This window comes from Drosophila melanogaster, chromosome 2L (assembly GCF_000001215.4).
Source record: "Drosophila melanogaster chromosome 2L".
NCBI classification, from domain to species: Eukaryota; Metazoa; Arthropoda; class Insecta; order Diptera; family Drosophilidae; genus Drosophila; species Drosophila melanogaster.
Window position 1 is genome coordinate 7,956,160 of NT_033779.5, and position 25,358 is coordinate 7,981,517.

The window sequence follows — 25,358 nt, forward strand, 5'->3', positions numbered from 1 at the left end:
GCCCGTGATTGACACTTTCAATTGTAATTCGCAATTTTCAAATGCAAAATATTTTAATTAACTCAATGTCCATTTTCCGGAAATCCAAATCAGTGTCGGACGATGCCCGAAGTTTTGGGATATAGTTTGTATACGTTTGTGCGATCGATTTGGCAAGTTATGTCGCCATTCAAGAATTTAAGCATGACAAGCATAATGAAAATAGAAAATAGTTGCACTGGGAGAACCAACAAGTCAAGTGTTTATAACTATACCACTAGTGTCAGATAGATTTAAATGCCTAAAAGTGTAAGATCATCATGAATTTTATATAATTTTGATTAATTCCATAATATGAAATAAATGTTTTTGTAGCCAGATGTTGTAAGCCAGTACAAATACCCCTAAGCTACTCTATATATTTCAAATTCATTTCGCTCAGTGCATTAGTTCGCAATCCGCTGACTGACTCCAAACTCCGCGTCACCTTCTTCTGTTGATGTGTGCAAAACTTCAACGCTTCGCCGCGGCCAATGACCAGACAATGACCCAGCAGCGAACACCATTAGCATTATCATCGTTCAGGCTCCGGCTCCAGCGTCGAGTCGGACTCGAGTCTCAAGCCCAGACCCAAACACCACGGCAGAGCCCCTGCTCGTTCCAATGCCCACTCCCATATCCATATCTATATATTCAAGCCGAGCACAGGCGACGACTTCGACGGCAAACGACAAACGACGACGGCGGCAGACGGCGACAAGCGGCAATAAAAATTATTAACATTTAAGCGAAGCTTTGGCGACCGACCACAAACTTAGCTAGCCTGCGGGGGGAGAGGTGGTGTAGATGGGTTCGGTGGGTCGGTAGTGAGACCCAGACCGTCAAACACCCGCTTGACCAAATATCACATGCCCCCCAGCACTGCACAGTGGTTAAAGGTGTTGCCAAAATGTTAAACACATCCACTTCATATATGTGTAGCTTAATAATTAATTTGCCACAGTTTTGGATGAACATTCTGAAGGAACGTTAGATGTATTCATTATAAAATATGATTAATAGTTTTTAAAAGTTTAGTTTACAAGTGTAAAATTAAGAAAACTTTCAAAAGTGTGGAGTAAGTATAAAAACTAACGTATTTCAAAATAAATTTTATAGATAAAATCTTTGCAACTTAAACTAAACGCATGTGGATGCTGGATTAAGTTAGAAAAGTTATTTTTTTTCAGTCTGCGCGCCCAGTGTCAGTGGCAGCACACGAATCATCATCATTCACGGCGTCATCATCATCAACACTTTGGGGCACTTTGAGACACATGTGCCTAGCCGGCGGTCAAATTACGCACACATAGATGATACACACGGCACACAGATACGCGGGCACACACAACGGCACAAACATTTGGGTTACTAAAACACTGAAAAGTGACCAAAACGAAATAGCCAAAAAGCGGAACTTGTAATTTCATTTCGTGTATTTCACGTTTAGCGAGGTGTTGCTCCGGTCGCTTTTAGTGTGTTGCTGCCGCACTTGTTGCTGTTGTTGCTGCTGCAAGTTGCGAGCTGCGATACTTAATGAGCTGGCGGCAGCTCTTTTTCCAAGCTTGTCTCACGGCCCAATTGCAAACTAATTGCGAACGCGCCTCGAATGGACATGGCAAACGCTCTTGCAGCCTGACAACCGAGAGATGCACTTGAGCGCAGATAATGGCACACGACAAGGAGAAATTGGGGAGAGGGTTTAGATCGGAGCTACACCAGAAATAAATATAATAGTATTCAAATAGTAGTAGTACTAGCACAAGATTTTGCGTACTGCGTACATCTGACAGCTATCAAAAATTTGAAATGTGTTCATACATTATTTGGAAATTTTGTTTAGCTGCAAGCTCATTATGATAAATAGATACCATTTATAATCGTTTGTCTGATAGAATTACTAGACTCAACCTTTCATATGCATACAATATGCTGTGAAATATGTTTTCTTTTAGAAAGTAAATACTGTTATTCGATCCCGAACTCATTTCTTGCCCTGCACCAACTGGCAACATCAATCTGGTCAAGATGTTGCCACATTGAATTAAAATATTCAAATGCAACCAAGTGGATGGGAGTGGGAAATGTTAGGCCTAATCCAAGGCATTTATCTTGTCCCCGGCAATGTCAACATAACAATTTCTGCTTATCTAATTGCAACATTTTGCCAGGGGTCCGGCGGCAAACAGGTGTTTGTGGCAGGTGAAGTCTCCTTTAGCTCTCCTCGACTTCTTTGACTGCTTCTTACTTGCTAGCATCTAGCTGCTATCTTCCACTCGCCGTGGTCGCCTTAATTTGACTAGACTTACGCATTTAGAACCGGAAATGTACCAGCCGAGTGTCATTTTGTGCAAATCACACACAAAAGACGACAGCCAAAGGCCCCCAATAGAACGACTATCTTCAGGCCCCGCTTCCCGTTTCGCCGCAAAAGGGGCATATAAATTCGCACACGATGTGGCATAGATGAATGACTCCTGTTGCTCCACCATTTGTAGTGTATATGTATGTATATTGCATATATGTTTGTACGTACCTGCAATGAGAATAAAGTAGAAGAGGTAAGAATTATACAGGTGATTTAGTGTAATGTTCTATTCTGGGCTATGTGTGCGGAGTAACAAGTGAATAACAATTAACATTATAATGACCGCTGTAGCTTGTTGAAAATTATGCTGCCGGACCTTTGTTGCACAGTGTGTTTTGCACTGGCGAACTTTGTTTATGGTTTTTTTTTTTGTTTTGAAATGGGAACCTAACGGTGGTAAGAGTAATAATTTCTGTAGCAGAATCTTAAGAAACTAGAAGAAAGGTCGTACAGAAAGTAAGTTAATTTCTTTTCAGTGCTAGCAATACTTTATTGGTTTCTTACAGCACCTCCTACTTCTGCCTCCTACAACTTGACTTGAACGAACTACAGTATAATTCGCTTAGCTGCATCGATAGTTAGCTGCATCGGCAAGATATCTGCATTATTTTTCCATTTTTTTGTGTGAATAGAAAATTTGTACGAAAATTCATACGTTTGCTGCATCGCAGATAACAGCCTTTTTAACTTAAGTGCATCATATCAGCTGTTTTTTTTGCCAATTTCAATGAATATCATCAAAGTTAGCTGCGCCATCTATGAATCATTTTTGCATATCTAAAAGATGGCAAGAATGCCAACTCGTTTCAGTATCTGCGCATGTCCGTTTTTGTTTTTGCTTTGATCGTGATTTTTGTGTTTTTGTTTCTTATGACACAAAGTTATTAAAATGGGTAAAACAAAGCGTGTCGTTGGACTAACACTAAAGGAAAAGCTTCAAATAATCGAGTTAGTGACCAACAAAGTGGACAAAAAGGAAATTTGTGCCAAGTTCAAATGCGACAGATCCACAGTCAACCGCATTTTACAAAAAACAAATGAAATTCATGAAGCTGTGGCCGCGTCAGGTTTAAAAAGAAAGCGTCAAAGAAAAGGAGCGCACGACTTAGTAGAAGAAGCCTTATACATTTGGTTCGGACAGCAGGAATCAAAGAACGTAATTCTTGACCGGCACGTCATATTAGCAAAAGCGAAAGAATTTTGCCAAAAATTTAACGACGCCTTTGAACCTGACGCCAGCTGGCTTTGGCGCTGGCGCAAGCGCCACAATATAAAGTATGGCAAAATACACGGCGAAACTGCTACAAATGATTCCGTATCAGCAAATGAGTACAAAAATGATATTTTGCCAGGATTGCTTAAAGGTTATAACCCAGAAGACATTTTTAACGCTGACGAAACTGCACTCTTTTATAAAGCAATGCCGAATGCGACATTTTTTACTTGTGGAAAGCAATTAAATGGCCAGAAATCTCAGAGAGTGAGACTTACTTTGCTGGACGATACTGAGCGTCCTACTTTTAAGGATGGGTTTGCAGCAATTAAGGCTTTAAAGTCCATTTTTATGCGAAACAATAATGATGAGTTTTTGCAAAACTTGAATTCTATGGAAGACAAGCTGTTTAATTTACATATAAACTCAGCTGTATTGCAAAAAAAAATTACTGACTATTTTTAAGTTAGTTTTAAAAAGTGTTTTAATCAATTCACCATCACTTAAATTTATATGTCGATCTTACTTATCATTAAGAATGAAATTATCAGTTCCTTTTATGTTTAACATTGTTATAAAGAAATAAATTCTTTATTTTTCCTTAAAAAAAAAAATTAAGTTAGCTGCATTTTTAAGTTACCTGCATCGAGGCATTGTGCAAAGTACTCGAGGCAGCTAAGCGAATTATACTGTAGTTGATCTTTGAACTCTGTAGCACACTTCAATGAGCTACATCCCATCCACACTTCTCAGCGGAATTACACGCACCCAAAAGACTAAACGCATAATTAGTTTTTAATGCTTTCGCTGTCGCCAACCATCATAATTCGCTCCATTTAAGTTCCAATCCACCAATCCCTTGGAAATCCCCATATAGCCTCTTGAAAACCGAAATTTGTTGGGGGTAGGAGTTCTGCTGAAAGTGATGACTTTTGGCGTTGACCTCAACGAGCAGTCGGCATTTCTCAATAAGCGGGGCTATAAAATATGGATTAAAGTGGTTCCCTATAACGCAAAAATAACCAAAAACAACAAAAAATAAAAAGAAGCGTATAATGTATATTAGCTGTTGAAGTAGCCGACGCGGAAAAAAGAGCACAAAATATTCTTATCATAGAAAAAAAATGGAAATACGAGTCCAACTCGCTTTAGCAGATATGGCAGTAGAATTTGTTATCACGCTGAAAATGAATTGTAAATTCTCAGCTGGCGACCGAAGACGAAGTCCAGACAAAACTTACTAAAAACAGTAAACAAAAAAAAAACCAAAAGCAAATCAAAATATAAATAAAATAACAAAGAAAAGCAAAGAACTTAGTTGATAAGCAGCAAAGGCAATGCAATAGCAAAGAAATTATTGCCAAGCAAATAAAACAACAAATAAACTAAAAAGAGAGCCCAGACCTGGGACAAATAATTAAGGCGATACACATGTGTACTAAAAACATACATATATCTCTCTCTATATATATATATATGTATGTATATACTTATTTAAATATTCGTTTTAATCAAGAATCAACAGCTACGTAACGTAACTAAGGCAATGGAGTGTGTGCATAGTGAGACAGAGAGAGAGAGACAGAGCGAGAGTGAGAGAGGGACGGATAGCAAGTGCTAATCAAATAAAGCTAAAGCAATGACAGTATAAAAATGTATAATAAAATGTATGAAAATTATTGGCGCTTGGCCAATTGTCAACAGCAATAAAAACAACAAAGTCAACGGGCAGTCGTTAAGAATTGAATGGGAAACGAAGCAAAGCGAAAAGTTTAAAGCAAATATACAAAACAGCAATTAACTTTAAAGAGTGGGCGAGACAAAATTGTTATAAACATATGAACGATTAGAGGCTATTTATTTATGATTACAAATGTACTCAGTTATAAAAGAAGCATACTAACAAAAAAAAACTGATGCAAACAAATGTATTAAAACTGAGGGATCAAATTGAAAACGCTGGATAGAGAAGCGCAACGCAATGTTTTAATTAAAATTGTCTTAATTTATAATTTATGTCGGCGGCATTAATTCGCAGGCGTCGTCGCCGAAGTCTCGACGCTATATCTAGACTATTCAGAGTTGGCCCAAGTATCTCGCAGATACAAACCCAGACACATTCTGGGATACAGATACGCGTTTATCTGCGCCGCAAATGTTTTTGCATTTGTGTCGATTCTCTGTTTCTTTTTTTTTTTTGTAAAACGGAGCACATGAGTAAATATATTTTTTGAAAACATAAAAGATTATTGAAATAGAAAACATATAAATTTGGAATTTATGAGTTGAGGGATTTTATTAGGTGTCAGATGGTGTTGTGTAATGATTCTACGCACTGCACTGCTTGCCTTTTTGAGTATCTGCAATAAATTTATTGCAATTTCTTAAGACAACTAATATTTCGTGTTTTACAGTTGTGAAAGAAAAGGAAGCAAACTGCATTCCATAAAAGTGAATTTACTTTGATTTTTGTGTCTCCTTTGACTTGGACCCGGCATCACATAACCTCAAGCATTAAAAGGGATTTTCAGAGTGCGTTGTACTGATGACGACAAAAAAAAGCTGAGGGACGATGGCAAAGGGCGCAGAGGGGTGTGGAAAGGTAGTGGAGGGGGGGGAGGGGGTTATCCAAACGCATTGTCATTGAAAGGAACTTGAGAACAACAATGCGAAGGAGCAGCAACAAAAGGCCAGGGGCAGCGACCGCATGGCTTGGAAAACGAGTTCAACAGCGAGCCAGGAAAAGAAGCAAAGGGGTAAAGGAAGAATGAAAGGAGGAGCCGAAGGAGCGGGAAGGAGCTGATGAAGAGGGGCGAACTGAACTGAACAACGACAATGGTGACGATGTCCTGCATTGGTAATGTCTTTAACCTTTCAAGGATATTTTAGCCAGTGCTCTGGGACGCACCACTTGCTACCCCCCTAACCGTTTTCTTCTATACTTAGATATCGAACCAGATTGGTTTAAATAACCCAACTGGGGAACCCCTGGCACCCGAAAAGGGGGCAGGGTGGGGCAGGGGCAGGAAAAGCAGTAGCTATTTACAGATCTTATGACGATAGCAGCCACCAGCCGTAGGGAAAATCTAATAAATTAGAAGAGATAGGGGGTCGGACAAGAAAAGTTGATGAACTCTGAAGGCAAAGGGAAAAAACACATATACGGTTGGGGTGGCAATTGGAGGCTACGCATTTTTCTACTTCCTAAAAGTACAGTGAATCCTAGAAAATAAAACCTAATACATATACATATATTATATATATATTCGATTGACAACGAATTTTTAACTATCAACACTAAAATTAATAACTATTTTCAATTTCCTATCAAAATCGAAGGACACAGTGCACTGATGTTCAGCTTATAAAAGTTGGACTGTAAAGTTTTCTCCCCTTCGCAGTGCTTTGGTCTATTAGAAAATGATATAATGGCAGCTTAAGTACACAAAACGCGCACTTAGAACTTTTCCATAACAACCCCTCCGCAATATATTCCAATATGTACCATATAGAAGAAAGTATGACCCAAGGTGTTGCTTTGTCTTTCGGCCCTTACGCACTTTGTTTGCCGAGCAACGCAATTTACCTTTGTCTTTTTTTATTCCCTGGGGTTTGGCTTTTGTGGTTGCAATCAGGCTTAGGGTTGTTTTTGCGCTCCTATCTGCGATGAAGAATCTTTTCAATTCATCTGCAAACTACCAGACATCAGCAACATTACAGTATTAGCTTTTGATCTTTCAGATCATTTACAGAGACGATTAAGCACGGGATAACATCGCGTATACGCAATGTGGCATAAGAAGGTATAAGGACGTGGAACTAATGTTCTGCACATTAATATATATATATTATATGTACATATATACACATCAGCAGCAAATATTTTCACGGCATAAATTTGATTTATTTTCCCTTGTGTATTTTTAAACGGCCACAAAGACAAAAACATCGGCAACATCGGCTAATTGTCGCTGACAAGACAAGCAAAACACCAAAGGGGACAGGATGTATACACATGGAAATTTGAGTACTTTTGACCCAAAGATGCCCTAGATTTAAAAAGAAAATTAAAAAAAAATAAAAAAAACCCATGACTTAGTAATATGCAATTGTCAACTTCTAAATTTATTTTTATTCTGAATCATTCTCGTTGATAAAACTAATACCAGTTTCCTGGACCGGCAGCAACAAATAAAAATTGCCATAAATTACGAAATATTCAAGTTGTTTGCACTTTGCGGGCAAATATTTTTTTAGGAATTTCGGAAAAAAGCTAAAACAAATTTTTCGAAATTTCCCCGCTGTGTTGGCAGTCAAATTTGTTTGTCTCTTGTCGCCGACGACGACGACAACGGCCACGCCCACCGCATTTCCACAGTCTGAATGAAGAATTCTTTTGAACGAATTTCTCAAGAAATTCGCATGAATTGTGAACTGATTTCAATTGGATGCCATCTAAGAGTCCGGTGGTATATGTACATATGTATGTTTTTCGGTGGCAAGGTGACTGACTCATCCGTCCTCAGTCGTCCCAGCGCGAGAACTCTTATGAATGACAACAATGCGAGGCGTAATTAACTTGAAAATGCGAATGGCCAGCGAGCGAAAAAAAACCTAAAACCAATGGAAAATCGCTTGGCCATGGTCTGGTGTGGTCTGCCGGCGTTCGTTTTTCCTCCGAACTCGTTCGTTTCACCCTCTCCTTGGCCAATATTTTCCACAAACCACCAACAGCCATCCCATCCACAAGTCGGCCGACTCTTGGCTCGTTGTTAGTGGGTCAAATGCGTTAAGTTTCGAGTCAACCTTAGAGTGCATGGCAAGAACCACTTAAAATATTTAACCAAAATTCGCCAGCCATTCCCTTCTGCCCCCCTACCCGCTCTTTCTTCTATTTGGCCGGACAAATGTTTGGGCAGGAATTGCATAACTCGAGCTGAGCACTGAGAGAAAAAAGAGTGAACTATTGTATTGTAATTGAGAATTAAGGGAAGAGAATTAATGAATAATGTTTTCAGGAGCAATTTTTAATATCGCAAAGGAAAGAAATTTCGCTTAGACCATTTTGTATGTATATAATATTTCAGTGGGTTGCCACTTCCGATTTCTCTGAGTGCAGGCACAAATGGCTCGGCGGCAGACGGCGACTACAAGAGCAACAACAACGGCGCAACTGCGACGACAGCAACGCACATCAAACAGCTGCAGTATTTTCAAAGCGGTGGGGCTGTGCGGGCCCAAAGGGGCTTGAGAGGGGGTGGGGCTGCGAAGGCGGCAACTGAAACGAGCCAGCGACTCAGACAATTTCCATGCTGCCTTTTTAAGGTCATGGCTCTGCTGCAGCGGCAATTGGCATAATTGAGGCGCAAAGTAGGCGATTGTCGGGGCGTGGCCAGCGGCAATTGGCGGCACTAAAACGGGCAATGCCAACAAGTTGCAACTAGCGACTTGCAACGTGCAACTGCCAACTGCCGAAGTTTAAGCAGCAAAAGAAGACAAAAAAAAAAGCAACAACAGCACTTTGAACTGATGAGCAGCAGATGTTGGGCGAAATGTGAATATTAGCCAAAGTATAGGGGATATGCTCAAATAGCGGCCATCAGTGGCGGCAATCAAATTTGAGTAGCGGCAACTTAGCGCGCAACGCAGCTTCAATTTGCTGCATATTGCGACTCAGTTGCAAGTTGCGTATTAAACACTTAAATCAAGATATGTAAATAGTTATCAAGTGGGAAGTGTAGCAGGAACAGTAGCCAACATCCGTTGCGATTGGCAGGCCGAGTTCACACCTGCGATTTGCGTGATTGCTGTCGATGGGGTCAAAGGTCGCCTGGCACTGAACAGACGGAAGAGCAAGCACACATGCGAAAAGCCCAACGATTGATTCTTGAGTCTTGAGCCGTCTCATAATTATTAATTTATACATGTGCCGGCAGAAGGGTCAGACAACTGCAACAGCTAAAGCAATTAGACGTGCGATGCCCCAGACACAAGCCGGTAACAACAACAACAATCGCAGCAACAATTGCAACAACAATTGCAACAACAATAGTAGCGTTTCAAGCAACGGCAGCAGCAACAACAACAATGGCAACTCGTCAATTGCCTGTCACGTGTAAAAAGTCAATACATTGCACAATGCCGGCGTCAAGTGCGCAAAGAAGAGGAAGAATCCGACAGTAGGCGACATTGTGGGCTGGGGTGGGGGGTGTTCATTTGTCTTGAACTAGGGGGGGGGGGGGAAGGGTGGAAGTGGGAGCGGAAAGTGTAGGGTGAGGGCTCAATAAAGAGGTCGCTTGCTTGGCTTGCGCTGTCTCAACATTTCCGTAAACAGCGGTGCACTCGAAAAAAAACTCACCTCGAAAACTATAAGAAATATGCTCTCAAAATACACAAAAAAATATACGGGCTTTTCTAAAAAAGTGTGTACTACTATAAAATGGACTTTATTACCTTACATACCGACTACTTTTATATTTTGCAATTAAATCTTACAATGTCTAAACAAATTATATTACAAAGTAAGCTGACGTTTCCTGGACAGACACTAAGCTATATTTAAGTTTTGTAGTAATTTATTAAGATACTAATTGCAATTAACTGACGTGTTACCGTAAAAATATGTATTATATGCAAATTTATTGAATTATTTTTTTCGAGTGGCCCGAAGAGCTAATAAAAAAGAAAAAAAAAGGGCGATGGGAGTGAGTGCAGCAAACGTTTCATTAATTACAGCTAGAAAAAAAAAAAGAAAGAAAAACACAACCCCTGCGCTCATCACCAGCAGAAGCAACAAACTCACCGGCAACACAATGTTGTCTCTTGTGCACGTTACGTTATATAATTACGTGAAGCAGCAATGAATCTGGATGCCCTCCCCACTCCCCCTTCACAACCCCTTCCGCCTGCATTTTCACTGCCCACTTTGGGTGTCGTCTTTGTCGCTGCGTCAGCTTCTAATATTTCATTAAGCGGCGAAAAGAGTGTCTCGACATCACAAGTCGCCAGTCGCGTGCCCGTTCCAAAAGAGAAGACCTCCCTGGTTTGCAACCTATTCGAAAGAGATGGGGATATGATATGAGAGAGAGAGAGAGAGAGAGAGACGGAGGCACATGAGGCAACAGAGACAGAGCCTACGTCATTCCCATCATCATCATCATCATCTTTACCACAAACTTGGGCTTCGCTTGAAGGGGGGGGGGGGGGATGGACGTGGAGGGAAGGTGAAAAGCGTTGGGGCTTTGAGGGTTCGGGCTCATAGCCACTCTGAGGTTATGTGCACAATTTGCGTGCGCCAATTAAAACAGGAAAAATATGCACGACAACAACAATGGTGAAAGGGGGGGGGGCGGCATTTCGAGTGGGAGGCGCAACAATGTACGATTTTTATAGTTCGCTGACTGCAACAACAAATGCTGCAGCATGGGGAATGAAGGCCTAAAAGAGGGGCTAACAGCTCACAGACAGCTGACTAATTCGACCGCAATTAACGAAGATACAATGCCCTGGAAAGTTGAATTAAAATTGGTAATGGTTCGCTACAAGAAGCGTAAAAGTTGCAGTGCAATCCATAGAGAATGCATGTATTGCATCTCAATTAATAGCTCATAAAGAAATACTCATGAAAATGAATTTTTTTTTTAAATTTAAGTATCTATAGATAGATAAGGTGTTTACTAAATAACTTAATATTTGCTCTGCTATCACAACATGTGCCAGTAAAAAAATGCAGCTAAATGAGCTAAAATTAATGCAGCTAAGGTAATATTTTTTTAACAAGCTGATTACACAAATGGATTACAGTACCTTTTTCATTAATGTTTTGTTTTATCGAACATTTTCAATGTCAATATCAAACTGCCCGAATCGAACTTTGTGTTTATAAAGTGTATGAGCGACGTCATCGCTGTTGTTATTGTTGTTACTCCTGGTGGGGCTGTTGTTGCTATTGTGGTTTGTTGCATTTTGTGGTGAATCGAATTGGAAGGAAAACGGTGGAAGGGCGGTGGGCGGTAAATGCGAGTGGGGGAGTGGGGCACAGGCAGCAGAAGCAACAACATTGCGGCACTCACTATGCAAATGCTTCTGCCAGCGTACGTGTATTTGCATTGGTGTGACAACAATATCATTTACAACAAGTCGAGGTGCTCGCTGGAAAATCATGGGGTGGTGGTTGGATGGGTGGGTGGGTGTTTGGCAGGTAAGGAGAATTACGCTTGGGGTTCGTTCGTCTACAGCTTGTTGCTGTTGTTGCTGTTGCTGTTGCTTTCTGCCGCCATGTCGCGCGAAATTTACAATTGACGTTGAACATACTGAAAGAAAATATATCTACGCCAAATCTTAAAACATTTTATAACAATTATTTGAAAGCCACACTTTACATATAAATATATATAGAAAGTAGTTTAAAATATTACTTTCAGAAAATATGTGTTATATTTCTATATTATTTTCATTTTTAAAAGCAATATTTTAACTTTTTAAATTGATTTTTCTTTACCATATGGCTTTTAACTGAATTTATTAATAGGTTTTTTTTTTTTGCTTATCTGTTTTGAACATTATTTGACTTTTAGTTAATATGTGCCTGTTAATTTTTTTTCAGTGCATTGTGGTTATTGCCGGCTGGCGTTGTTTCTATTATTTTTGCTGCTGCCCAATGTTCACTCATGCGCACTTACAAGCCGCCTGCAACAGTGACAGCAACAACAATGCAAAAACAACAGCAACATCTGCAACCATCACAACAACACGAGACCCCGCAGCAACAACTACAACAACAATGACATTTAAACGTCTAGAATTTCGCGGAGCGCTCAACACGAGTAGCCGTTGAAATTCAAAACAGCCAAACCATAAAAAAAAACGAAAAAATTATAAAAAAAAAAGCTCGACAATTGTTATAGAATTTTTCGTTGATTCTGTCGTCATCGCACATCGCGTGTGAAAGTTTTGAGGCAGCGGAAAAGCGGGGATAAAGATTAAGATGTAAGCCAGCTGAGAACGAGACAGGGAAGGGGTTTTGGGAGTTGCGGAAAATGGGGGATTGGGGTGGAAAATGGGTTTGCGAAATCAAGAGGCTAGATCATGCATCATCATTATCAGACTGCCCCATAAAACGAATGTCAAGTTTTGAATTACCACAGCCGTCAATCAAAAAATTTACAATTGTGGCGATTAAGTTTCCATGTGTGGGATTGGCATAAACCAATTGGAGGGCAAAAGATATCAAATTAATTATTTGGCCAATCATTCACTGATTTCGTTCTCATTTTTTGCCATGAATATGAAAAACTTGGATTTTTTGAAGGGGAATTATCATAGCGTGAGAATTAGGTGTTTATTTTAATAAAACGTATCTTTATCAATTTTTATACGATTTTTTAGATCATCAAAGAGCCAATCAAGCTTGATTTTAAAAAGGATAAACAGTGAAAAAAAACAATTCAAAAATTGAAAAAAAATGTTTTTACGCAGTTCTCTTTGAAAATTTTTGAATACATCTGTAGAAAGTTGGCATTGAAAACATGGGAAACAAATTTATTTATCTTTTTTTTTCTATAGTGTGACATTTTTGCAATTTGCAAAAATTGTCAAAATAATAACGATCCAAGCGGCTATTATTAAGAAAATGTGAATTGGCCTGGGCTTGCTCAATTAGCGTTGATTGTTGGTAGAGAAAAGAAAAACACTCGGCGAGGGGAGACGAATAAAATAGATATGAAAGTGGAAGGGGGGAGGGGGGTAGTGGTCCAAGGGGAAGGGGGTTTGAAGACCGTTAAGCAAATAGGAAGGAAGCAAACAAGTTCAAGACCCAGAACCAAGACACACCAGACTTCCAGATACCCCCACCACTTTACCTTTCCTATTTTTTTCTTCATTTTTTTTTTTTTTTTGCAAGCCGAACCAGTGAAGCAAGTCGTCATTGCCAGTCACCGTTGCCAGGTGTAAACTATATAGCCATAGCCCCTCATTTTCACAGCACAGCAAATTAGTTGCATATATTAGAAAATACATATATATATTTAGTTCAAAAATCTATAAAACCACGTTCTTTATTCAGCATATTATGTATTTGAAAAGGATGCAGCAGTTTTTAGAAGTTGTCATTTTTGTATATTTTCACTTGAAATCACAATGATCTTTTTTTAGGTGCATTACATACCACACTTCGTTTTCCACAACGGAAATGCTGGACAAGCGACGGAGGAAAGATGGGAAATGACACTAGGAAATCGCGGGTAAACAATGCGCCAAACACAAAAACAACAACAAAATGCCCTAAGATTTTAGATAAGTTAAGACTGGGAGAAAAAAAAAAGACGGCGGGTTACCGATTTAATCGCCATGCAAATTTTGTCACGTCTGCCGGAGAATAAGACGCTTAGACGTGGGTTAATGCTGACCCCCGGTCTAGATAACTGGATAATGGAGCAGAGCAGAGGGAACTGCACCAGGGTATGGGTAACTCCAAGAGAGAGTGGGCTGATTACGAATATGGCAACTGATATTAGTATATATTCTGGATCCGGAGGCAAAAATCACCTGATAAGAAAACCCGACCAGTCAAGGCGACCTCGTTTTGGTTCGAAATTATCAGCTCCGATTGCCGATTCAAATGGCAAAATAAAATATTTTTTAATATAGTATATGTGAATATTACAACAAAAACATTTGCCTAGGAATTAGCAGAGCCTATGCCACAACAACAATTAACAATGGGAATGAGATCAGTGCGAGGTCAATGGCTGCTGGTTGGGCAAATGCGTAAGATTCATAAATAAAATAAACAAAAACAAATAGAAAATGCATTAATTTATTAACTGAAAAATTAAATAAAAGTGAGGTAATAAGGTACTATATTTAATTTTACTTCAATTATTACTTGTAAAATATATAAACATATTTCATTAGTACTACAAACATATTTTAATAGTGCTCAAAATTTAAAACACTGAAAAATATTTACATAACAATTTGCACCTATTCATCTTGCATTTCTTCGCAATTTCTCACCTAATTTTTGTTGTATTCCCAGCAAATATAGCAAATATAAATTGTTTAAACACGTTTGAGCTATTTAAATATTTTCACTCATTTTTGCTCCTTAGTCTGGAGCAAATAAACACGCAAGGCTACAAAATCGAACGATCAATTTTAATGTGTGAGCTTTAATTAAAATAAACACGAGAATGATTTTTAAACATTTGCTAAGTGAACAGAGAAGATGGGGGCCAGGCGGGAAGCGATCTCGAGACGGGTCTACAAATCAGGTTGTTGGATGGCATGGGTTAAGGGAAGTCGGCGGAAGGAGACGTTCTTAGCCCACCAACGGCACTGCAATAACAAGCAACGACGACGTCAGACCATTTAGATGTAAGATCAGCGATAGACGACGCACAGGCGACGGTTGCCTCTATAAGAAAGAAGACTTTAAAGCGGGCAGACACCTGTTTCAGGCACCCAAAACGACAACAACTGCACGTTAAACAACCAAGGCAACAACTTTAGCAGCAGCAGCAACAACAACAACAGCAACAACAAGGAGTTGGAGAACGGCGCCGATAAGTGTATGCAAAAAAGTAAAACGATGTAAGGAGCAGAGAATACACCTTCCCCACTAACGAATCTACACTGTAACTACACCCCCCGCCCCCCGCGAGAACATCCACCCCGTTTTAAAATCGCAACTAGAAGGCCGCACCTCTTGCAATATGGTAACAATTCTACAGTGGTCTTTGCCAAATCAAATCTTAAGAAATATACTTACTTATATGTTTGAAAATGAGCAACTTAGTTAAACTACAATCTGATCTAAAAATATGTAACTGATACTGTAACTGTAACTATTTTTTTTATTTAATTTTTTCTAATTTCGAAGAGTCCTTCCGCAACAACCACTGTATTGTTTTTCTGCGCTCGCCTTGTCGTGTGTCTTAAGTTTTTGCTAATAATAATATAGCAAAAAAAAAAAAAAAAAAGGAACAACACATATAACGAAAGGAAAACAGCAAGAAGAGCACAAGAGATCAACAGAGCGAAAGAACAAGCGAACATCACATGACAAGTTGGGTGGGTTGGGAAAAGTTCGGTCTGGAGACCTGCCCACAGTGCAATCTGTTCGCAGCAGCGCAGAGGATAGTGGGGGGGGGGGGGGGGTACAGTGGTCTAAAGAGGGCTGTCCGGGGGGCATTGAAAGAGATCGCTCTTTGCGATCTTTGCTTATCGCGCTTATCAAATCGCCAACTGACAGCTGGCAGGGAAAGAGAGGGGAAGGAAAGCTGAGACGCAGAGGAGTGAAAAATGTGAAAAGCCTGCGGGGTAATATATTGTTTAGCGAGTAAGATAGGACAGATCCATCTGGCTAAGTCGCTGCTCCATGCTGGAGTTATTTAAGATGCAATTAGTTGAGATCATCTGATTATGCTTCGGATTAATTTTATGAAATAAATATTAAAAAAAAGTCTCAACTCTGACAATTTGAGATCAAATGGTGTGCATAAATTTTTTTGGATTATACTAATCCAATGATCACATGATTAATTATATAAATGACACCTATCTAATCTTGCTTAATCAATTCAATACAGATTTTTGCATTTTTCATCGCGCATTCTCCACGATTTGTCAATTAGCGAATGACATAAGAGACAAATCCGCTTGGAATTTCAATTTCCAAACGGCTACAAATTAGGTGAATTTTATTTCAATTCCAATGATGGCCCCACATGGCGTATGCGCGATCATAAAATATTTATACGCCTCGTAAAACTAAGCCAGCGACATGTACACATTAACGTAGACCTCTTCTTATCAATAGCCAACTCAGAATAATCTTAGGCTAGATGATGGAAAAATAAACTAAAACCCTGACTCGATTTGGTTTTTGCAAAAACGTGGCCAACAGAGCACAAACCTTATCACCTTATGGGTTAAAAAAAAAAAACCATTGATAAGCCAATGTAAAAAAAAATGACTAGGAGCTTTTTCTACCAAATTTTGTAATTTCTTTCTGGTTGCTGCAGAAACGTGCTGTGCAATGAATTTCGTTTGACAACCAGAAAAACACGATGAATGACAACGGACAATGGAAAAAGTTGAATACGAAAGATTAGCATAAATTTGAAAATTTTATGAGCGATAAGCGAGCGCGACACGAAACCCAAAAATCAAAGCACAAAAATAACAAAACAGTTACGAATATATGCACAAAAAAAAATAACATAAACCTGTTGGCGCCGCATCAACAAACAAAGGTTGATTTCAAAAGTTAATATTCCAAAAAATTTGCGAGTCGCAATTTAAATTCTTGGACTCTATGGACAGAGTCCAAAATGGGAGAGCAGCGAAAGTTGATTGTTTTGAATTATTCACGCTGAAAAAGGTGAGAATATCATAGAAATAGGTATTCAAAAATACATCTTAAGGTAAATATGAATATAAATTCATATTTAGGAAACTTAACAGTGCGTGTTTCACATCTTGATAGCACAAAACTAATCACATTGTAAGGTTATATTTATTTTTTATCCAAACATTTTGTGCCGTTCTTTTATAATCTCCCCATTGAGTTCCTCGTTTTTGTGCGCCACAAATATATGCCGCAAGCCGTTTGTTTTGTTATTTCTGCGACTTTGACTTCAGTTTCCACCTACAAAGCCCCAACCCGCCGCTCGCTCTCGTTCCCGCTGCAGGGAATCCATGGCGATCCAATACGACCGATTCGATCCCAACCGATTGGATTCCCGACTCTGCCAGACGGAAAACAAATCCACATCCCATAACGAGACGAGGGCCCAGACCAATACTAAAAAGCCAGATCAAAAACCAAAACGAATACCCCGAGCAAAGTACAGAGACTTCGCAGCAGACAATGTTGGCAACCGGTTTGCGATTTATTTTTGTTGCTACCCCCCTTCGCCCAGTGCCCCTCCGCCCCTTCACACCCCCCAACCCAACCACCCTCTCTTATCAGTCCATCCCGCTCGCACTGGCTCATTATTATTATTTGCTGAATATTTAACATTGAAGCTGGTCAAAGCGGATTTTCATGGCACACACACGCACACACACCAGTTTGAGCGCAGAAAAAATCATACATATATACAAAAATAACAGAACAGAAGGTTTAGAAGTCTGAGATACTCTTGAGTGCAAAAAAGGACTAAAAAAATATAAGATACATTTTGGTAGGGTAGAAATACTTTTTAATCCAAATTTTAAGGGAATTTAGGTGGTTATTTGGGTATAAGTTACAAATGTATACAAATATATGCTAACCTTATTATTCTGTCTTGTTTTTGCTTAGGTATTTTTTACAGTTTGATTCCAGGATTCCAGTGATTCTGGAATACCCTACAGGGTATCTTTCGCACTGCGACTGGAAAATCGAAAGCCTTTTGTCCGCAGGCTTCAAACAAGACGCAGACGAGACGGGGCGCAAATAAATTGAGCGGAAAGCTAAAAATAAGCTCTCCATTCCGATTCGCTGGCAGCGCTGCCGCGGCGGCAAACATTCAGAAATGCGGCAGACGCTTTGGCAACCGCAAAATGCAACGGCAGCTACAACAAACCATTTAAACAACAACAAACATATAACAAAAACAACAACAAATGAGAAAAATAAGAGACAAAAATTCAGCAGCGGAAAAATGTATTATTTATTGTGTTTTTTTGCGGGTAAATATTTCGCGAGCGCTGTTTAAGCATAAAATTAAGTAGTTTAAATAAATAATCACAAAAAATGGCCTAGCCGAAAAAAAATGTTTTACACCCCGGCCACGAAAGCAGCGCCATAAATTGCAGCTGCATTGAAATTATAATTATTATGAATTATATTATAAATGGCCAGCGGTGAAATTTGTTTTTATATTTATATATGTATATAAAAAATTCTTCTTTTTTTTTGCACTACTCTGTGCATTTTGCGCTTTTTATGTCTTTTTTTTAACGGCAGCAAACACAAAGTGTCGTTAAAGAAGATCAAATCGAATGTGAAACGTGAATGTGAATGGAAGTCGTCGTAGCAGTCCACCAAATATGGAGCCGCAGTAGCCGCCGCTGAAATTTTGTGATATTTGTATCGCATTTGTGGCTGCCGCGTGGGGCGTTCGTTCTTATGCATAATTAATAAGATCAAGGCTGTGGATACTGAAAAAAAAACAGGGAGGAGGGTGTAGCAATAATAATTGAGCGGACGAAGGGCGGCCTGATTATCGAGTTAATAATAATCGCATGCGTTCTGGGAAATTGTTAATATGCCCAAGTAGGTGCGCATTATGTATCCCATAAGAAACACTTGTCCAATGGAGCTAATTTTATACGCTTAGCATGGAAAGGTAGACGAAAAGACCTTACTGATTACTTCAAGGAGAAAATAGTTACCATTTTATTGGAATTTATTTTCTCTCTTATATTAAACCCAACGCACCTTTCTTTTCTTATGCTCCAATTCCCGCTGCGCCTTGTGCATCTCCTTGAGCTCCACCTCCTTCAACTGATCGAGGATGATCTGGTATTTCTCCCGATTCTCCACATCGAGCGCCACATGAAGATAGTCGTGCCAGTTGCGCGAATCGAAGCCCCAGTGGCAGGTGTGATTCTCGAACTTGCGATGCACATGACCCACGAATTTCTGCGGCGAGAACCAGCCGTCGCACTCCAGGCACTTGATGCAGGTCGGTTTCTGATAGGAGTACATGTCCGGCGTGCAGATACCCTCGCATTTGCCAAAGCACTTGTGATACACGTGGAAGCTGAGGGCACCCTTGGCCAAACTCTCGATCGGCACATAGCTATTCCGGTCGGAGCGATGAAGCAGGGCGGCACAGAGGCGTTCCGCATCGGTTCGGGTGATCAGGCCACTGGCCTTGACATCGGATGGCAGGATCTTGGCGGCCTTGAACTCCACCAGCTGATCGTGCGTACACTGCGAGCAATAGATGCCCAGCTCATCGAAGATCCTGTTGATCTGCTCCAGCGAAAAGTCATTGAGAACATTGTTGAGAAACTGTGGCAGGCACAGTCTCATCTCGCCGCCCACGGAGAAGCATCCAATGGTCTTGCCCTCCAGTTTCGTCTCGTACAACTCCCCACATCCCGCATCTGCCACCGATAAAATCGGCTGCGATAGTTCACGGGGTGGCGTGGCAGGCGAATATATCTGTGGCGGCGTGCCCCTCGTCGAGCATTCGTGATGATGCAGATCCTGCGGCTCCGGCGAACTGAGTATTTCCTTTTTGATCAGCGCCACAACTGGCGGAGATGCTTGGCACTTGCCATTGAGGCCAGGACTCTCGCTCCTGCCATTGGTGACTATGTCGAGGACACCGGCGGTGGTGAGGGCGTGTCCTGGTCCCTGGAGCGATTTGGTGGCACTCGTCTGGTATTTCTTCAAGACGGTGCTAATCATTGGCGTCACGTATTCGGTCATTTTTGGGCAATACTTTCGATAACCAAATGTGGATACTACTAGTAATCAGTTATCCATTTTCGCCAAATGCCGATTGTTACCCTTTTCGACTTTTAACAAAAATTTTGCTGTTTATCTATATTCTTAGCAACTCTTTATTTAGTGATAGGAGTACGACGATTGGGATCCATAATATTGATTACTTTAAAGGTTCGATTTGTTTACTTGCACTTCACTTAACAATTTGGCACATTCGTTGATTGGTTTTTGTTTGGTTTTGTGGTCAGCTAGTTTAACTAATTTTGTTGCATTTGCATTTTGCCGACGGCAAAATCAGCTCGAACCACCACACAGGATAGCAATTTCGTACTTTCACAATTTTGTCGCGTGTTTCGAATATTTCGATATTATTTCAGTCGTATTTTTAGAAGGAAATATATATAATCGGGCCGGCTTTTGTCGGCTGTGTAAAACTTGTGCGCACTTTTCCTACTATTCCAATTCGCCTGCCCTGCACTTATTAAATTTTCGCCATAAATTAATTCCTCTTCGGCGCAATTTCTTAAGTTGAATTTTTGTATTTCATTTCGTATATCTCAATTTCTGAACTTTTTTATCTTTGCGCTGCACAGACGACGGACGCACACACACACACACGCGCACGCACACGGGGACACACGCACACACGCGACGAAGGCCGGCAGACAGAGACGGAGCGGAAAGCACGACACAGACGATGGGCGAGAGAGAAAGAGAGAGGGTGAACAAAAACAAACGCCGCCTGACAAATTCTTTTATTGTGTCGCTGTTGTTGTTGCTATTATCGTTGCTGTTGCTGCCGCCGTTGTTGTTGCACTATTTATAAATCTTTTTTACGCTTGCAAATTATTTTTGCACTCGTTATTGAATATTTATTTGCATTCAGCCTGGCTGGGCCCCTCTCTTCGCAATATATGTATATATATAGTGACGTATTTGGGTGGTCCAAACCAGCCACTTCCATTATTTCAAAGAAATCAGTAATGCACTCTAGTAATTTTCCATAACGTATCCCAGCTGCGCAGCATTCGTTTATCTTTGGCAGCGCAGCCGTTCTTGTAAACATCCTAAAGCCTGACCTAAGCAGATTTGACTGCCCTCTTTCAACGCTACCTAATCTTAAGAACCCAAGAGCGAGGCTCTCCCGAAATACAAATATTGTTCAAATACTGAGGCTTCTCCTCAATCCAATTTGCATTTGATTTTTAGTCTTAAGCTGAGATCCAAAGAATAAAGTCGTGAAACTATTTCTCCTAAAACTATTTTTTATTTCTTGGCGTTGTCCTTAGTCAACTGACGGGACATTAGTTCGACTCATAAATAAAACAACAATTTTACTGGCGCAGTCGGTAGGATACAAAAGTATCCGAAAAAAAAAGAACCTTCGAGTGGAAAATAAGTTAAATTTTATAGTCCAGTGCTCGAAACATCTCCCAAAATAAATTCGTGAAAACTCTTCAACTTGGATTATAATTCCAATTCGGTTATCCAATAATAAGTGGAAGTGAAATACGAAACAAAAATATTAAGTCCAAAGGCAACTAAGTTTTAAAACCAACATATAAAAATAAAAAATTAAAACAATATAGAATTTTAATAATACAACACAAAAATTTACAAAACAAAAAAACAAACAAGTGAAACTAGAAAGCTTAAAAATAATAATAACATTGAATCCGAAACAAAACAAAAAAATAAAACACAAAAGTTAAAAATTTTACAATAAAAATGTCACAACCAATTATTGCGCTGAGCGACATAAACCTTGCCGAAGCCCGTCGGCAGCTTAAAGACATTATGCCATTCAAGGGTGATCCAGAAACCCTTCACACCTTTATCAGCAGAGTGGATTACGTAATTTCGCTCTACCAAACAAATGATGTCCGACAACAGAGGATTCTACTGGGAGCCATCGAAAGGAACTTGGACGGACAAATTACACGATCTTTGGGACTTCCGAACATCGAAGATTGGCCTACCCTTAAAGCAAGACTCATCGCGGAATTTAAAATTCAAACACCAAACTACAAACTTCTGGAGAACTTCAGGGAGACACCATACAGAGGAAGCCTAAGAGCATTCTGCGAAGAAGCGGAGAGACGACGTCAATTACTAATTTCGAAACTACACCTGGAAGGTAACCAATCGGATTTTCTTATTTATATTCAGGGTATTAAAGAATCTATTAAGATACTGATAAGGAAACTACCAATACAATTATTCACTATTTTAGCCCATCACGATATTACAGACTTAAGATCCTTAATTACCATTGCACAAAATGAGGGAATTTATGAAGAACACATTAATTTTGAATTTTATGAAAAACCAGAATATCGTAATAAAAATTCAAATTCTAACCGGAATTCGAAAACACAAAAATTCAATACAAATGTTCAAACTCAAAATCGACCAAGTTACTCACAATATTCCCAACCCTTCCAACCTAATTTTAATCAATACATTCAACCATTTAGACCTAGCTATACACAGCAGATAACTAACAACCCACCCATGTGGCACGCACCTAATTATTTCAGACCCAACCAATACATAAACCCACAACCCATTATTCAAAAAAATCATTTCCAACAATATCCCAACAAAGCCCAATTTCCCCAAACAACGCATTTTAGAGGAAATACATACCCTCGACTACAACAACCCTCTACATATAAAAATACTAACTTCCCGATTACTAAACGACTAAGACCATCGGACAGTGAACAAACTAAAATGTCTATTGACGAAATTAGATTCCAAGACGCGCATGAATTCGAACAAGTCCAACCTAATTATTACGAGCAACAGTATTTTAACCAAAATCAATACAATCCGTATCAAAATCATAGCTTCATTAATGAAGGGCAACAACAAGTCCAATCTGTACAAATTAATAACAAACAAAACCAAAATAATTCTGAACTAAACGAAAATTTTCGGTTAACAGCCCCGGAAAATACGAATACATAAAAATAGTATACAAAGGGCGCTCATACAAATGCCTTCTAGACACAGGATCAACAATTAATATGATCAATGAAAATATATTTCGTCTTCCCATTCAAAATAGTAGATGTGAAGTTTTAACATCAAATGGCCCTATTACCTTGAACGACTTGATTATGTTACCCAGAAATAGTATTTTCAAAAAAACCGAACCATTTTATGTGCACAGATTTTCTAATAATTACGATATGCTAATTGGCAGAAAATTGTTGAAAAATGCTCAATCAGTTATTAATTACAAAAATGATACAGTTACCCTTTTTGATCAAACATACAAATTAATTACTTCAGAATCCGAAAGAAACCAAAATTTGTATATCCAAAGGACACCAGAATCAATTGCAAGCTCAGATCAGGAATCAATAAAAAAATTAGATTTTTCACAGTTTCGATTAGATCACCTAAATCAGGAGGAAACTTTTAAGTTAAAAGGCTTGTTAAATAAATTTAGAAATCTTGAATATAAGGAGGGAGAGAAATTAACATTTACAAATACAATTAAACACGTACTAAATACAACACATAACTCCCCAATTTATTCGAAACAATACCCACTTGCGCAAACACACGAAATCGAAGTAGAAAACCAAGTACAGGAAATGCTGAATCAGGGATTAATTAGGGAAAGTAATTCTCCATACAATAGTCCTACTTGGGTCGTACCAAAGAAACCGGATGCTTCTGGCGTAAATAAGTACAGGGTAGTAATTGATTATAGAAAGCTAAATGAAATAACCATACCTGACAGATATCCAATTCCAAATATGGACGAAATTCTTGGCAAACTGGGTAAATGCCAATATTTTACAACGATCGATCTGGCAAAGGGATTTCATCAAATAGAAATGGACGAAGAATCAATTTCTAAAACTGCATTCTCCACAAAAAGCGGTCATTACGAATACCTTCGAATGCCATTTGGCCTTAGGAATGCACCCGCTACTTTTCAAAGGTGCATGAATAATATCCTTCGACCGTTGCTTAACAAACACTGTTTGGTGTATCTGGATGATATTATAATTTTTTCAACATCCCTTACAGAACATTTAAATTCAATACAATTAGTTTTTACAAAGCTTGCAGATGCAAATTTAAAATTGCAACTAGACAAATGTGAGTTCTTAAAAAAGGAAGCTAACTTTCTTGGTCACATAGTTACCCCTGATGGTATTAAACCAAATCCTATTAAAGTTAAAGCCATAGTTTCATACCCAATTCCGACAAAAGTAAAAGAGATAAGAGCTTTCCTTGGATTAACAGGTTATTATCGCAAATTTATTCCAAATTACGCAGACATAGCAAAACCCATGACCAGCTGCTTAAAAAAAGGAGCAAAGATAGATACACAAAAACTTGAGTACATAGAGGCATTCGAAAAACTTAAGGCTTTGATAATTCGTGACCCAATTTTACAATTACCTGATTTTGAAAAGAAATTTGTTTTAACCACAGATGCAAGTAACTTGGCCCTCGGGGCTGTCCTTTCTCAAAACGGTCATCCTATATCTTTTATTAGTAGAACACTTAACGATCACGAATTAAATTACAGTGCTATCGAAAAAGAATTACTTGCCATAGTTTGGGCCACAAAAACTTTTCGACATTATTTACTAGGACGACAATTTCTCATTGCCAGTGACCATCAACCTCTTAGATGGCTTCATAACTTAAAGGAACCGAATGCTAAGTTAGAAAGATGGAGAGTTAGATTAAGCGAATACCAATTTAAAATAGATTATATTAAAGGGAAAGAAAATTCAGTTGCCGATGCATTATCAAGAATTAAAATTGAAGAAAATCATCATAGTGAAGCTACTCAACATAGTGCAGAAGAGGACAATAGCAACCTTATTCATTTAACAGAAAAACCAATAAATTATTTCAAAAAACAAATAATCTTTATTAAATCCGATAAAAATAAAGTAGAGCATTCAAAAATATTCGGTAACTCCATTACCACAATTCAATATGATGTAATGACACTTGAAAAGGCCAAACAAATTTTACTCGATCACTTTATCCATAGAAACATTACCATTTATATTGAGAGCGATGTAGATTTTGAAATTATTCAAAGAGCACACATAGAAATTGTTAATACCACCTACACAAAAGTAATTCGCAGTCTTTTCCTATTAAAGAACGTTGGTTCATACGCCGAATTCAAAGAAATCATACTTCAATCACATGAAAAACTTTTACACCCTGGTATACAGAAAATGACAAAATTATTTAAAGAAAATCACTTCTTTCCAAATAGCCAACTATTAATTCAGAATATAATAAACGAATGCAACATA

General features: G+C 39.0%; 1 protein-coding gene across 4 annotated transcripts in view, besides 2 other annotated features; it reads right to left on the minus strand.

The window, feature by feature from the left end:
• Positions 1 to 25,358, minus strand: part of Snoo (Sno oncogene) — a 93,010-nt gene that overhangs the window by 64,973 nt on the left and 2,679 nt on the right. Inside the window, exon 2 of one of the 4 annotated variants that reach the window (NM_001103646.4) lies at positions 19,030 to 20,526. In NM_001103646.4, coding sequence (NP_001097116.1) covers positions 19,030 to 20,031 — 1,002 coding nt within the window. In that variant the 5' untranslated portion in view covers positions 20,032 to 20,526. Of the gene's footprint in view, positions 1 to 19,029; positions 21,805 to 25,358 lie in introns of those variants that run through there. The other 3 variants (NM_001103647.3, NM_135320.3, NM_001103645.4) reach the window with 3 other exon arrangements.
• Positions 2,936 to 4,291: a mobile genetic element.
• Positions 20,976 to 25,358: part of a mobile genetic element that runs on past the window's edge.